Below are 15,262 nucleotides of genomic sequence, written 5' to 3'. Positions count from 1 at the left end.
ATGTCTCCGTCCTCAGCCCCCGGAGGAGGCCTCCCTGCTGATGTCCAGCCCCAGGATGCTGCTCCCGGCGTCGGGCGTCCTGCCGCCGGGCGCCCCCCTGTCGGTCCACCACCAGATCCAGCTGCTGCAGCAGCAGCTCCAGCAGCAGCAGCAGCAAACGCAGGTGGCCGTCGCTCAGGTGAGTCCGAAAAACGCAGAACTTTCGCCCGCAGAAGCTAAACAATAATAATTTCCCAAATCCAAAACCACACAGTCTCATTTCACACAACGGTTTTATTTTTATAAAATCTCTTCATCCGCTATCTAATCCCATTCACCGCTGGTGGTTGTGGTGGGGGGGGGTTATCTGAACGGTCACGGTCACAAGCGGGTCACAGGGTCGTCGTCACGGCGACAGAGGTCGAACCCCGGAAATGGAAAGGAGTGGTAAAAGCGCCACGGGGGGAGAGGTGACTCACCCCTGTAGACACCGCAGTCACACACACACACACACACACACACACACACACATTCGTGACCCGGACGTGTGTGTGTGAGACGGCTTGAAAAACACGGTTACCATGGTTTTCAGCTAACCGAACTCAATCACACTTTTCCTGACTGAGTCCGGCAGCCTGCAGCCTCGGACGGAGCGTCCAGACGTGAAGGCGTTGCATTATGTTTTCCGCCCCCCTGCCGGTCGCAGCAGAGCGCAATTTTTTTAAAAAAACAAGTTCACAAGTTCAGCCTCCTAAATCAGTTTCCCGCTCGGTGTGCTTTTTGCACAGGTGGGTTAGGAAAGCTGAACTCGGGGGAGAAACAGCGCCAGGGAGTCCACTAGTGGCCGACTTGCGGTACTGCAAGTTTGGACCGGCAAAGGCATTTTGCCGCAAACTGGAAGAAAAACGTTCGGAATAGCGGCAAGCGCGAATGATTTCATCACCATTCGGATTTTTTTTTTTTTTTCTTTGCGACGCCGACTTCGGTTTATTTCTCAGGGTTCAGATTTCAATCCATCTGAGCTTCAAAGCTGTTCAACATCACGAGACGTTCATATTTTAACGCCTCCCTCTTTTCCCCCCCCCGAAGTCGACGGAAAATATCGGATAACTGTCGAAGGCGAGGGGAAAGAACCAGACGTGGACGTTCAGTAGATGTTTCCCTCTCCGTGAGCCGTCAAAATGTGGGCTCTCTGATCAGCCCGATAGCATTTAATTGATAAATCCGGCAGCTGTCAGGACTTCAAACTTCACTTTGTTTTTTTTTTCTAGGAAAAAAAAAAAGGCAAAACGCGGATTATCGTTCCTCTCCTCCTCCTCTTCCTTCTGTTTTGTCTCTTTTTCTTTTTTTTTTCTTTCCTCGGCCGTCTCTGACAGTTTCTCAGATGAAACGTCTCAGTAGTCTGGAGTTCAGACAAGGCCGTCCTTCATCCATCGGACAAATTCGGCCTTTCAGAAAGACTGACCGTGTTTGCTGTCCACGTGTTTTGATGAAAAACAGATTTATGCTTCAAATTTTATCCATGACTCGTAATAGTAGTCGTGTTGGTAGTCGTCGTGACAGCAGCAGTACCGGTAGTATTAGAAGCAGTATTTGTAGTAATAGCAATTTGAGCGCGCCTGAAAATAAGCAAATAAATATGTGTACAGATGTAGGCCGTACTTGTCTATAAGTCGCAGGTGTCCAAATTGTAACATGAGATATTTATACAGAAACTTTGTTTTTTTTTACTTTTTAATTAAATCCATAGTACGCAATATGTACTATTGAGCACCTGAATATAAGCTGCACAAGCTTAAAAAAAACAAAAACAAATATGTGTACATGCGGTATATATGTATATATGCAGCTGGTGTCCATGTTGTAACATGAGATATCTACATTTTTTAATTTTTTACCGTTAATTAAGTACATACCGGTAATATCCACAAATACGCACTGGAAAACCTTTTTTTCCGAATCGTGTCACACGGCTGATGAAAAAGAGTCATGATAAATAACACAAGGAAAAGTCCATCCATTTTCTATCCTCGCGTTGTCCTACTCCAACTGATCGCTATCTCTGCCTTCCTCCTGTGCGCTGAAACCATTAAAAGTCGTCGTCTTCGATGTCGGGATTGAACGGCTTTAGAATTTTTAGCCTCAAAAAAAAAAATCCAGAAATTAGCCATATCGTTGTTTCAGCTGCAGTGTTTAACTGTTTGATTGTGTAACTATTGCTGATACCAGCAATAGTTGCAGTAATATCAGCAATAATAGTAGTAGGAGTAGTAGTTAAAGCAGTGGGCACTGGAGAAACGGCAAATGTCATGATAGTAGCAGTAGCAGTGACAACAACCTTCATAGTAATAATAGTAGCAGCAGTAGCAACGGTGGTATTAGCCAGAGCAGTAGCAGTGACGCTAGCAGAAGTGTTAAGTATCGGTCACAACACTAGCAACAGTAGCTGTTACAGTAGTAACAGGAGTACTAGTTGTTACAGTTGTAGCAGTAGCGGTCGTAGTAATGGCAGTTGTAGTCACAGCAATAATACTAGATGTAATAGAAGAAGCATTAATAGTAGTAGAGTTAGTAGTAGTAGTTTAGTAGCAGGTTTTGCTATTTAGCAAGTCAAAAGAGCTTTTCATTCAATCCAGCTATAAGTAATTAACATTAACATTTATGTTGACATAATGTCCTTAAAACAAGAAAAAATTAATATATATATGTACATATGTCACTGTGATATATATGATATATAGATGATGATATATAGATGTCACACACACTCACACACTCCTTGCATTCCTGAATGATAAGATAGAAAGTAAGACAGGCTTAATTGATCCCAGGACGGGGAAATGTAATTGTTCCAGCAGCATCACAGGGTAGAGAAGTGTACAAATAATAATAATAGAGAGAATATGCAAATAATAGATATAGATACAAATCAACAAAGGCTATGTTACTATAATAGAATAACAGAATACAAAAAAATAAAAGAAGTGCCTTGTGCAGTAGGAGATTTGGGTCGCACAATGAAATTATAAAATGCGAGGTGGCCTTGAGAATGCATGAATATTTTATAAATACAAACCAGGTCACGATTAAATACAGATTTTTATTTTTATTTCTAGTAAGTTTAGCAGAAGCCAATTTATCGGGCCTGACGTACATCCCATCATTTCCATAAAGGCCAATGCCGTGACGAGCACCTCTAACACCTGACGCGAGTAGAAACACGATGTACTTGACGCAACTTAAATGTTCCCATTTCATGGCGGTACTTATTTTTTCCTGCGCTTTGGGAGCAAAACCATCCGAGGCCCTTCGGGGTCTCAGAACGCAGCTAATCCTACAGATTAAACATCCCATCCTGGAATGAAGCGGCATCAAACCCAAGCTAGTTCTCAAGTCCCGGAGTACTTTCACCAGCGCGGGATTAGTACTTGTGTCGAAGTAAATAAACTCGGCTGCGACACGCTATCTTGTCGGCGGTATAATCGTCGTAACCGGAATATCACGCCTTAAGTCGGTTCACCTTTTAGACACCGGTTGTTGAGACTGAGAACTGAAAATAAAACTTTGGAAAAGGAGCTTCTTCCAGAATAAATCCCGGCGGAGGGTCTTTGTGTTTCCCTGTCACCACGAGCTTTGGCTGCGGGACGTCACGGAGCTCGCCGCCGCCGCCTCTCCAATCGCTTCCCTTTCCGCGAGGAAAGCTGCAGCGTGGAGAAGGGGATTAGCGCTGCTCGCGCACACACACACACACACACACACACACATATGTGGTTGTCATGCAACTCGTGAAAATCAGAAGGGTTCGTCTTCACCTTCACCCCCAACCAACCTCCCGATCTAAGACGTGGTGGCGAAGAAGACGAGCTTGACGCCACGTGAGGTCCTCCGCGTACTTTAGCACGGCGCTAACGGCGTTGAATCAGCTTGACCGTATCCTATCGCCGACCGTCCACCCCGTCGCTCAGAGCCCCCGCCTGCCGATCCAACCGGTCTCGGCTCTTCTGGGTCCCGAAAAAAGTCCGAACAGCGAGGTCGCTGCACAGCTTTCGCCGTGAGCTAACCGCACGTAGCCCCCAGGAAAAAAAAACAAAATTAACCGGATATATGTATGTATATGGTTCTGAGATGGCTATTCGGTTGAGTGGTCGCTTCTGACTTCTGACAACTGGTACTTTGGTGACTGAATTGCACTTTTTGTAAGTCGCTTTGGATAAAAGCGTCTGCCAAAATGACAGAAATGTAATTTGATGTAATGAATTCCAGACCCGGCCAGCAGGGGGCGCTCTCCGACACCCTTCAGAGGCCGTCATTGTCATTCCAATCTCCCGATCTTCCAAAACGATCCCATTTACCGTCACTTCTTTGGACGGTTCGTTTTTGTTTTGAAGGTCAAACAAAGTCAAGCTGAAGGCAGATTATTTCTCTCCGGAACACAATGTCACACGTCTGTTCCAGTGTCAAATCTTTGTCCCTTTACTTATTTCATGATTTTTTTTTTTTTAAGTGTCAAAATTCCACTCTTCCCCACCCCTCCAGGGATTTTGTGTCACATTCACTCCCGGGTTGGTTTTTTTTTTTTTGTTTTTTTTCCTAAATGTCGCATAAGGCGATCTACTTCGGGGTGAGGTTCTATGGACGAGCCCCGCTCCTTCTCGGTGCTGTCAGATGTTTTGCGCTGTTGTGACAACGCCGGATGTGTAAAGAACCGTTTGAAAGCCCTGAAGGTTGTGAGACTGATTCTTAATGCAGGCATCGTTTCGCATCACATCGCCGAAGCCGAAAGCGGGAGGCAGTTACCGCGGTAACCTGTAGATAAACCCTATTCAAGTGAGCTAGCGTGTTTTTTTTTTTTATTTAGGTTAACCCGCGAGTTAGCCCAGGAGCTAAGAGGGTTAGCACAGGAGCTAGCCGCCACACCACTCGGTTGCAGGTTAATAATAATAATAATAATTTAAGCTTTATTAATCCACGTGGGGAAATTCGTTCTCTGCGACGAACCCATCATGGATGAACCGTGAGCAGAAGCTGCCGTCCATCAGCGCCAGGGGAGCAGTTTCAGCTCAGTTCAGTGTCTTGCTCAACAACACTTTGACGCACCAGGAGGAGCCGGAAAATTGAACCAGGAATCGAATCGGGATTCGAACCTGGAATCGGGATTCGCTAATCGAACCATGTTGTCATTTTAAGCGTTTACGCTGTTTTTTCGCAAGGATCCAGGCGCCCTCTGCTGGCTAGACAACCCACTTCCTGGATGCGTGACGATGTTACCTTTACCTCACATGAGCGTGAGTTTGAGTTGACCTCCCCAATCGAGGAAAACGTTCAAAACAGCAAGTTGGAATCTGACGCACAAAACCAACCGTTTCACCTAATTTAGCTCCAGCTGCTCATTATTCCAAAGTGTCGGGCCGAATCAAAAGATCCGTCCGTCTTGGGCTCGGAGGTTGACGATGGAGGAGGTTAATCCGGCGCCGTCCATGACCTCTTGAAGGTCGAGCTAAATCCGTTTGGATCCAGTTTGGAGGTCTGAACAGTAGTTTTAATGTAAAAATGCGTGCCAATTAGGTTAAAATAATTGTAAGTTTTGTCATTCAGGCTGTTCTTGAAGTGGAAGTGCCCTTTCCCCCGTTTGATAGAATCAGGAATGGCATTGATTATCCATCGGGAGGCAAAGTTTGCCCTGCTGACCGATACATTTCCTTTTTCCCGTTTGATTAACATCCCATCTACCGCTTTTGTTTATTCCAGAATTCGCTTTCTCTCATCTTCCCCGAATCGCCCGTCGGTCGGTCGTTTTTTTTTGCCTTTCCTTTCCGTCGTCTCCTTTTCCTTTGCCCGTCATCTCCGCCAGCCTTTTTTTAGCCTCGTTTCATCCGTCATCCTGTCCTCCGCCCCCGTCTCCATCTATTTCCACACCTTTTTTGCCCCTCCTTACCATCCGACTCCATCCCGAATCACGGATCATTTCCGCGCTGTCTTCTTGAGAAAATACCGACAAAGCAGGTGGGGAGAGGAAACAGCGAGGAAACATCATGAGGTCACACGGAAATACCTGCGCCCTTCAACGGCTCTCTCCGATTTGGATCATTTTTGGGATTTTTGTCTTTCTTAACCGATCCTCCGCTTTCGTCGCCTCGCGATCCTTCCATCGACGGAAGAAAAAGGTCGTCGCGAGTCCCGTCGGTTCTCGGTTCTGCCGTGTGAGTCGACGACAGCGGGAAGGCAGACGGACTAATTTGATCCTCTAGACGTTCCTTCGGTTTCTCCGGTGACGCCAAGATGAGAAGGATGGAGGCGGCGGCGGCGGGGGGGGGGGGGGAGTCAAGCACCTCCTTAATTGGATGGTTGTCTCTTTTGCTTTTGGATAAAAAGCCTCAATTTCGCATTCCGACATCTTGAGAAGAATCATCAAAAGTCATCGTTTGGTGACCGCTAGGCATCGGCCCTGAACGTTACCCCGCCGCTGCCGGAGACTCCTTTTAATGACACAAGAAACCCCGCGTTTAAACGCCGGCGGTGAAGTCGGACGCCTGCTTTTGCCGGGAGATGCGGCTCTTTGTCTCCAGGCTTCTAATTAGTCGGTGCCCTTTTGTGTTTTCACGATTTTTCAACAGAATTAGCACGATAAAAGGCCAACGCCGCCTTGCAAACTCTTTTCGACCCCGGTCACAGGAAGGAGGCGCCAAAGGCGTTAATTGTATCTTCCCCACCCGCCGACCAACGGTCGGGGCACCAGATTCGAGCGCCGCTTTGTCCGTTGACGTCATATTTCAGGACAGCGGTACAATAAACCCTTGTTTTTCACGGGGGTTACGTTCCAAAAAGAACCCTTGATAGGCAAAATCCGTGAAGTAGAAACCTTTTTTTACAATTATTATACAATTAAATACTCTATTATACATGGCTGCTGTCGTCCTTATGTTTTTTTTCTTTCTTCTTTATGGAACGAACGCCGACCTACAGCCGCAGAGCTTTTGCCTTCCCTTAGCATGTCCACAAGTTTAACTTTATCTGCGTTAGATTGCATCTGACTTGAATTTCTTTACTTGAAGACACTCCCCCCCCTCATCTGGGAAGGCTTCTTCACTTCTTCAAGTGAGGAAATTCGAGATTTTGACACGATTTCCGGAGCACATGCTTTTCCTTTGGGCTTGAGCGCACCTGAATATAAGCAGCGCTGGCTGAAAATAAACAAATATATGTGTACATATATAGGCCACACTTGTCTATAAGCCACAGGTGTCCACATTGTAACATGAGATATTTCCTTTTTTAACTTTAATTTAAATTCATACCCCTAAAATCCGCAAATACGTACCGGTAATGCTTTTTTCTGAACAGTGGCTGTAACACGGCTTATGGAAATGATTCATAATAAATAACACAAGGAAAAGTCCATCCATCCATCCATTTCCTATCCCCGCTTTGTCCTACTCCGGCTGATTGCCATCTTGGTCGTCTTCCTGCGCACTAAAACCGTCGTCTTCTTCGGTGTTGGAATTGAACCGCCTCCGAATTTCACTGGTCCGATGCGACGGCGCTAAATGTTTTAGCGGCGTGAAGCTCGTTAGTCCGGAAAAAAAATCCATAAATTAGCCGCATCATTATAGAAGCCACCGTGTTCAAATGTGAAAAATGTAGCGGCTTATAATCCGGAAATTACGGCAACTCATCGTCCTCTTTCCTCTAGAACGTAGGTGTCAAACTCTGGCCCGCGGGCCAAAGTTGGCCCGCACTGTAATTATATTTGGCCCATATTGGTATGACTATTAGAGCTGGACTGCTGATATAGTTTACAATGCATGTATTGATAATTCCACAAATCCAAGAATTGTCTGCTTGTGTTTTAGCACAAAAATCACAACAGGACCCATAAACGCCCTCTCCTCTGTGTACAGCAGTCATAGCGACCTTATGCTAATACTAGCACCCTGCTACTTCGGCAGAAAACAGGATTTTGCATGTGTGCAATATTAAGTTATATATTGTACAGTATTAAGCTATGCTTGTTTCATTTTTTTTTTTTTTGAGCAAAACTCATTTGGGTCCATATGAAAAGGTTCATTGTTATATCTGGAGGAAGATTTTTTTCAATAAATATCAATGTTGGCCCGGGACTTTGTCCCGGGTTTAAATTTTGGCCCGCTTTGGCCGCAGCTTTAGAACTTCCTGCAACCTTTTCTGTTCATTTCCAAACAATCCAGAACATCTCACGTCCGCTGTCCCTCTGCTGGACTCATTCCCGATTCTGCCGGCCCTCCTCGCTCCCCAAAGAGAACCTCAACCTCTTCATCTCCGCAGCCTCCAGCTCTGTCAACGTGTCGTCTTCAGAGTGTACATGTACTGGTTACAGAAAAACCTCTGTTTGATCGCTCGTGTCTCTGAACGGCGCCCCGACAGCGACGGCGTCAACGTCGACGTCTCCGGCAGTAAGGAGGATTAATGCGGGGCGGCGCTTCAAGAGTTGGTTATTAACATTGAGAGGATAAACATAACAAATCAGAGGCACGGATCCAGCCGCTAATTATTCAGAGCTCATCATCATCGTTATCAATTTTTCATCCCATCTGCCGGACCGGGCTTCGTTTCCACAGAAACCGAGCTCTGGAGCCCAAACAGGCAGGAATTAGGCGTCCCTTTCTCATCAAACACATCCGCCGCAAACAATCGGGTCGCTTTTTTTTTTTTTTTTTTTTTTTTTTTGTCTTTTCGACGTGCGGGGATGTGATACTCGTCCTCGCTCCTTCACCCGTCGGGCCAAAACAAGTCCGCCCGAGGCGTCGTCACGCCGTCGATCTTTCCAAATGAGCTCGGAGGAGGCCGTCCGGTCCCCACGCATCACGACCATAATGGAAATAGATGACCGTCTTCCACAACACTTTTTTTTTTATTTATTTTTTTTTTTTTTTATTCCTCCTCCCGTCTGGCGAGTGCGTGAGGAGGAGGAAACGCGGTGGAGACCTTGGGTTGTGTGTTTTGGACTCCATCTTGTGTTACTTCGCTCCACCGGTTTCTTATTAGAGAGGGAAGGCAATGAGCGGGTTTGCAGCCTGGAAAAAAAAAAAAAAAAAAAAAATAGAAACAGCAATTTTTTCTGTCAGCTAATAGAAAGCTAGAGAATCATTTTATTTTATTTATTTATTCTATTTTATTTATGAAGTATGTCCTTGATTTCAGGGTTTTGTGAAAAAGATTCCAACCTATGGGGGGAAAAAAAGCCGTCACCTTTTGGACGTCAACCAGGCTGTGAAACATAACGCTGGTTTAATCCATAAATATAAAATCCTACCAAAAAAGAAAAAAAATGTTTTTAGCTTTTACTCAAATACCGTTAAATTCTCATTTGTCCCTAACTAACACCAACCACCGCTGTTAATCGTTAATGGTAATGAAGGACTTTGAAAGGTAATAACATGAAAAATAACAACAAAAAATAGAAATGGTAACTATGATGATTTGGGAGATAATTAATAAGATTAAATGCTTTTTCTTAAATGACAAAAAAAAAAAAAAGTTTCTATCCTCCAGTCATTTTTGTGCTATTTAACACAGAGGCGGCGAACGCAGCACCGTTCAGGGAAACACCGTTTTCGACAATAACATAAACCAATATACTTAATTTCCGTATAATCTGGTCTCTCGGCAAGGTTGAACTTCACTTAGCAAAATATCAAAGTTTAATCTCGATGATCGTTTACTCCTTTTTTTAGCTTAAGTCCATTTTGGGGAGGCCCGTAAAAAAAAAAAAAAAGTAAAATAATTGAGAAATTATTTCGGGTCTTATTAAAGCTGAACTCATGGTGAAAGTGCAATTGAAGAAACCCGACACTTCGTACCTTTGCCTCGGCGACGGACGGATCGCCGAGCCGTCCTCGACTCCGCCGGCTGATTTTTCTCTTGGTTCCCGTCGGCCCCGGCGTGGAGAGCAGAAGGAGCTCCTCGTTATCAGACCCGTTATTAAACCTCCGCCGCCACTTACGGCGTAATGAGACAGTAGCGAGACGGGAGGCGGGTCCGACTGCTTCCAAGCCCTTTTCAAATACACTCGATCATTATTGCTAATATGAGATATGCAAAGAAACCGTCAAAGGGAAGCAGAGTAGAGCGTCGCTACGTCATGGCGAGCGCGTGGGTGTCACAGGTCTGCGGCGCCGCTGAGTGAAACAATGTCTGTGCTCTTTTCTCGCCGCCGCCGCCGCCGACTCGGGATTTGAAGCCCCGCCGGGCTCTGATCAAACCCCAGGTTCTCCGAAAGCCACGCCGCCGCTCTCCCGTGGCAGAATCAAAAAAAGTAGGGTTTCCATGAAAGTGTTGCCCTCCCAACCACACACACACACACACACACACACACTCACACACACTGCGATTTGAAACCGTGAGAGGTTTCTCTCTCTTGAACTCGTTTAACCGCGGCGTCGGGGGGATGCTAGTCGTCTGGACCGGGTTCGGAGGCGGTGCGACGAACATTTGATTTGGAGAGCACTTTGAAGTAAGACATGGGGAGTGAGCACTGCAGCAGTTAGTGTGTGTGTGTGTGTGTGTGTGTGTGTGGTCGGTCTTGTGTGTGTGTGTGTGTCTCTTTCTGTGCCCCCGTCATGTCACCTCCACACATAACTAATTTTTTATTTTAGCCTTTATGTTCTCATTTAGAAATAGTGCCTTGTTTGATCCAACAGGCCGATGCAGTGGAACTCGGCACGACCTTCGAACCCTCGGTCAAAATTCCAATAATTGAATTTTTACCACAAGATTGTAGCTCTCAAACTAGCCATGAATATCATACATTTTTATCATTATTGAATATAGATTAATATAAATGAGGAACGGTATGTGGTCAATGGACGAAGATATTTCATGGCAAACGCCAGAGTCGTTCTCTTGTCGTTGCTGCAATAATTGCTGTCATATTAATGTGTAAAAAAATGACCTTTCACAATTACTATTATTTACTTTTGTCTTAATAACCCTTTTGGCCGCTGAGATTAAAAAAAAACAACAACTTGAAATCTACTTTTCTCGACATGTTGGGACGACGCAGGACTGGAAGCAAGCGCTGCCGGTCCGGCTCTTACTGCATTATTTAATGCTAGTTAATTAGCAAGGCGACGATACAATTAGCATAAGATGAAGTCTGTCGGACCGACAGGAAACCGAGTTTCCTGAAATGGCTAATCCGCTTCGGCCTGGAGGACACGGCTCATCTGGATGAGCAGTAAGTGGATTAGATGTCATGCTAGATTGTTACTGTTGTTTCCGTTGAAATATAGCGAACTTTCATGCGTATCTCAAGATGATGTGTCCTGAATTTTGACTTCCGCCGGTGTTCATGACTCCTCAGAAGCACGGTGAACGCCCGCAGCTAGCTAAACTCTCATCCAGTTGCACCAGAACTTTCTGTCCAAATCTAGAGGCTGTGTTAGCAAATGCTAAAATAAATATTGCGCAATACTGACACCTACTGGCTTACGGTAACATTGGACTGAGTATTTAGCCAGCTGGTTCTGTTTGCGTTCTCAAACTGGGAAATATCACTGCTATCCCAGCGGGACGTGTATATTTTGCTGATTGCGGTGGAAAACACTTTTTATTATTACCGTCCTTACGATCAGTTTATTTAGATGCTTCCTGATTTTGACACTTAAATTCACACCGTTTAGCCCGCATTAGCTCGCTCGTACCTCCCGTCGTCCTCGCCCGCCTTCCGGCAGAGGAGTCGTCGGGGTAAAAACCTCCGAACGTATCCCAATTTACCGGGTTTGGGACGGAGCTCCAGGCTACTTTTAAACATCCACAGGAATTCAAGTGGGGTAGGGAAGGGGCGTGACACCTCGTATTATGAACCGATCGACGCGCAACGAAAGCCCCCCGAGCCAGGGAGCGCGACGGCGCCATTTTCGTTTTATCTCACCTTTTGGCTGGAGGGAGAAAAAGGGGTCAAAAGTGTTTTTCGTCCGACAAAACTGGAGCTGCACTCAGAAGCTTTTCTCGATATATATATATTTTTCTATATTCGGATATTTCTCTCTAAAACTTCGCATCTCAAACGCAGCCATATGGACCACGCGGTTCACCGGAGGAATCATGATGTTTTATTCACAATAGAAGGTTCCACCGGCGAGAACTAAACATGAGAAAATATATATACATCATTAGATATTGCTAGCTTTCACCGCTATCCTTGAGATTTTTTTATCACCATAATGTATAGATGTATTCAACAGCAACTTTTCAGTGAACAACGTGATTCTGCGAGCACACGGACCATCCAGACCTCCATTCATCCACCCATCACACCATCTAACCCCCTCCATACATTCACCCATTTATAATTTATTGTCCACACACACCAGCGTACAGTGGGATATTTTAGGCTTGTAACCCACTTTGCAGGTGTGTGTGTGTGTGTGTGTGTTCGGGGTTGACGAACTCTTCCCCCCCTTCCCATGCAGGTCCACCTCTTGAAGGACCAGCTGAGCGCGGAGGCCACGGCTCGCCTGGAGGCCCAGGCCCGGGTACACCAGCTCCTCCTGCAGAACAAAGATCTGCTGCAGCACATCTCCCTGCTGGTCAAGCAGATCCAGGATCTGGAGACCAAGATGTCCGGACCCAACTCAAGTGAGACGCTTCCACCCATCCAGTGTAGAATGATACCGCATGTACCGCAGTGGATGTACAAGCGTGAATACATACACGGATAAAAGGGAAAAAAAAACAAATATATTCATATGTATTTCAACCCAAATATATGCATGTAAATATACATCTGAAGCAGGGGTGTGGAACTGGTGTTGGTTTCGGGGCCACAAACAGCTTAATTTGATGTCCAGGGGGCTGCGCCAGTAAAATCACTGCATAATTACCTAGAAGTAACACCAAGGCCATATTTTTCCGTTTTTTTACTGTAAAGGAGAACAGAAATTTATCAAAATCTTTACATTTAATGAACTCTCCTTTAAATAATACATGACGAACAACCTGAGATTTATGAAAACAAGTGCAATTTCAACAAGGCTATGCCTCAGTTCTGTCTTTTTGGTTCTTCTTTGCTGTATTTTGAGTCTCATAGCGGCGCCGAAACTTGTCGCATCCACACCAAGAATCCAGGTTTCTTACGAACCTCAACGAACAGACAAGAAGCGGCCCGTTTTTCTTGGAAAACCCGACAGCGGATGTCCGCTTTTCTCTTTTTTGACGACGACATCTTGCCGATGAGGTCGTCGGGCCCAAAGGAAAAGCAGATACATGTCTAACAATAAGACAAAATGCTATATACAGACCCGGACGTGCCATGTTGCTAACACTGACTTAAACAGCAGATAATACAGGAACTGCATTTTATTTTTAAAAGAAGTAATTTGTGATTTTGTTTGTATTTTTTCAAATTGTAGATTTATTCCACGGGGCTGGATTGGATCCCCAAGCGTGTCGTACGCCCTTCATCTAAAGTGTTCCTTTAAAACTTAACTATCTGTTAAAGTTTTAAAACCTTCTGTCTCTAAATGTGAGGAGAAATTGCGCCGTTGTTTTATTCCAGTCTGCCGACGAGTCCGTTGATTTGTTTGCTTCCCGCCTTATGACTTTTATATAAAACAATAACCGTAGGAGTCGACCGGCGGACCTGTCAGACCCCTTCGCCGACGCCGTGTCCTCGTTTCTCCCCGCGCTTCCTGCCTTTGTCTGCCGTCAAGCAGGCAGAAAATATAAATTTAAAGAAAAATAGTTCACGTCCGGTCGTAGCGGCCGCATTGAGACCGGCGCTTATTTTCCAAGACGTTGAGATAGCAGTCCGGCTTCCACGCGAGAGGCTGCAGACAAGACCGGATCAAATATGTAAATGTAAAATTCACCAGTTAACAAAGTTTATATTCATTATTCATTCATTCTCTATACTGTTATCCTGCAACGGTAGCCAGCCAATCACAAGGCCGGATATAGAGACGTACGACCAATCACTGTCATTGACGGATGACACCCTTATACCTTAATTTCCAGACTTATACAATATTGAAGTCGCTACTTTGAACATTTACATTTACATTAATTTTTCCCTCTGTTATTTATTATGACTCTTTTTCATCAGCCCTGTTACAGCCGCTGATCAGGAAAATAAGAGTACGTATTTGTGGATGTTACCGGTATGTATTTAATTAAAAGTTAAAAAAAATATGAAAATATCACATGTTACAATGTGGACGCCAGACACGTATACAGGATTGTCTCGGAAAATTTGAATATTGTGATAAAGTTCTTTATCTTCTGTAATGCGATTTAAAAAAAAAAAAAAAAAATCATGATATTCTAATATTTAGAGATTGGATTTTTGAGTTTTCTTAAGATATAAGCCATAATCAGCAATATTAAAATAATGAAAGGCTTGCAATATTTCAGTTGATTTATAATGAATCCAGAATATATTACTTTTTTTTTTTTCGTAATTGCATTACAGAAGATAAAGAACTTTATCACAATATTCTAATTTTCTAAGACAGTCCTATACATATGTACACATATATTTATTGGTTTATTTTTTAGCTGGTGCAGCTTATACTCAGGTGCTCAATAGTCTGGAAAGGACGGTATGTAAATACAGACATCCTGGGCCTCTTGCAACATATAAAAAGGAGAGAAAACTAAAATTGAACCCTGTATGTTTAGATTCAAGGCGATGCTACCGTAGATATAAGATTCCGCATGCAGTCGTCGTCGTACTACACGGCGACTCAGTTTTCATGATAATATCCAGTCGGCCGTAGCGGTTTTAATATGTGACAGGGTGCCAAATGATACCGCAAGTGTGTGAAAGGCATATGAGGGATGTGGATTAATACGTTTGATCCCCGTGGTTCCGGAGGGGAGATATTCCCCCGGTAGCGCTCCTCAGCCCTTTCCACTGCGTTCGAATTTTTTTTTTTAATCTATTTTATTTTTCGTGAATTATGCAGGGGCTCTTGAGTTTAGCCCGGATCCGAAGCCGGAGCCTGGATTTGAATGTAACGGGCGACTCCTGCAGAAATGAGCCGCCGCCGCCGCCATCGGGGAGATTGTCGCGCCCCGTGCAACCTTCTCCTCGACCCCCTTCTCGTCCCTGGAGCCCCAGGCGACGGGACGTTTATCCCAGCACTCCGTTTTTTTCCAGCGTGGGAAACAGTCATTTACCTCAGCGGGCCCGGTTTTCACAAACATAACGGGGAAATTACATTCTCACGGCTGCCCTCGGGTTATTTTATCCCAAGACATACCTTTTTTTTTTCCCTCAGATGTAGCCATCGGATAATCTGCCAGA

General features: G+C 44.8%; 1 protein-coding gene across 1 annotated transcript in view; it reads left to right on the top strand.

Annotated features, from left to right (window-relative positions):
* nos1apa (nitric oxide synthase 1 (neuronal) adaptor protein a) overlaps positions 1 to 15,262 on the top strand; it is a 155,712-nt gene that overhangs the window by 133,740 nt on the left and 6,710 nt on the right. The window contains exons 8-9 of the mRNA XM_086144846.1: positions 17 to 178; positions 12,429 to 12,594. Of these exons, the coding sequence (XP_086000972.1) occupies positions 17 to 178; positions 12,429 to 12,594 (328 nt within the window). The remainder of the gene's footprint in view (positions 1 to 16; positions 179 to 12,428; positions 12,595 to 15,262) is intronic.

The sequence above is a fragment of the Fistularia commersonii genome, chromosome 1 (assembly GCF_037954325.1).
Source record: "Fistularia commersonii isolate RoL2024-O1a breed Wild chromosome 1, RoL_Fcom_v1.0, whole genome shotgun sequence".
Classification (NCBI taxonomy): domain Eukaryota; kingdom Metazoa; phylum Chordata; class Actinopteri; order Syngnathiformes; family Fistulariidae; genus Fistularia; species Fistularia commersonii.
The sequence above is the reverse complement of the archived record's forward strand: the minus strand, read 5'-3'. Positions and strand labels throughout refer to the sequence as shown.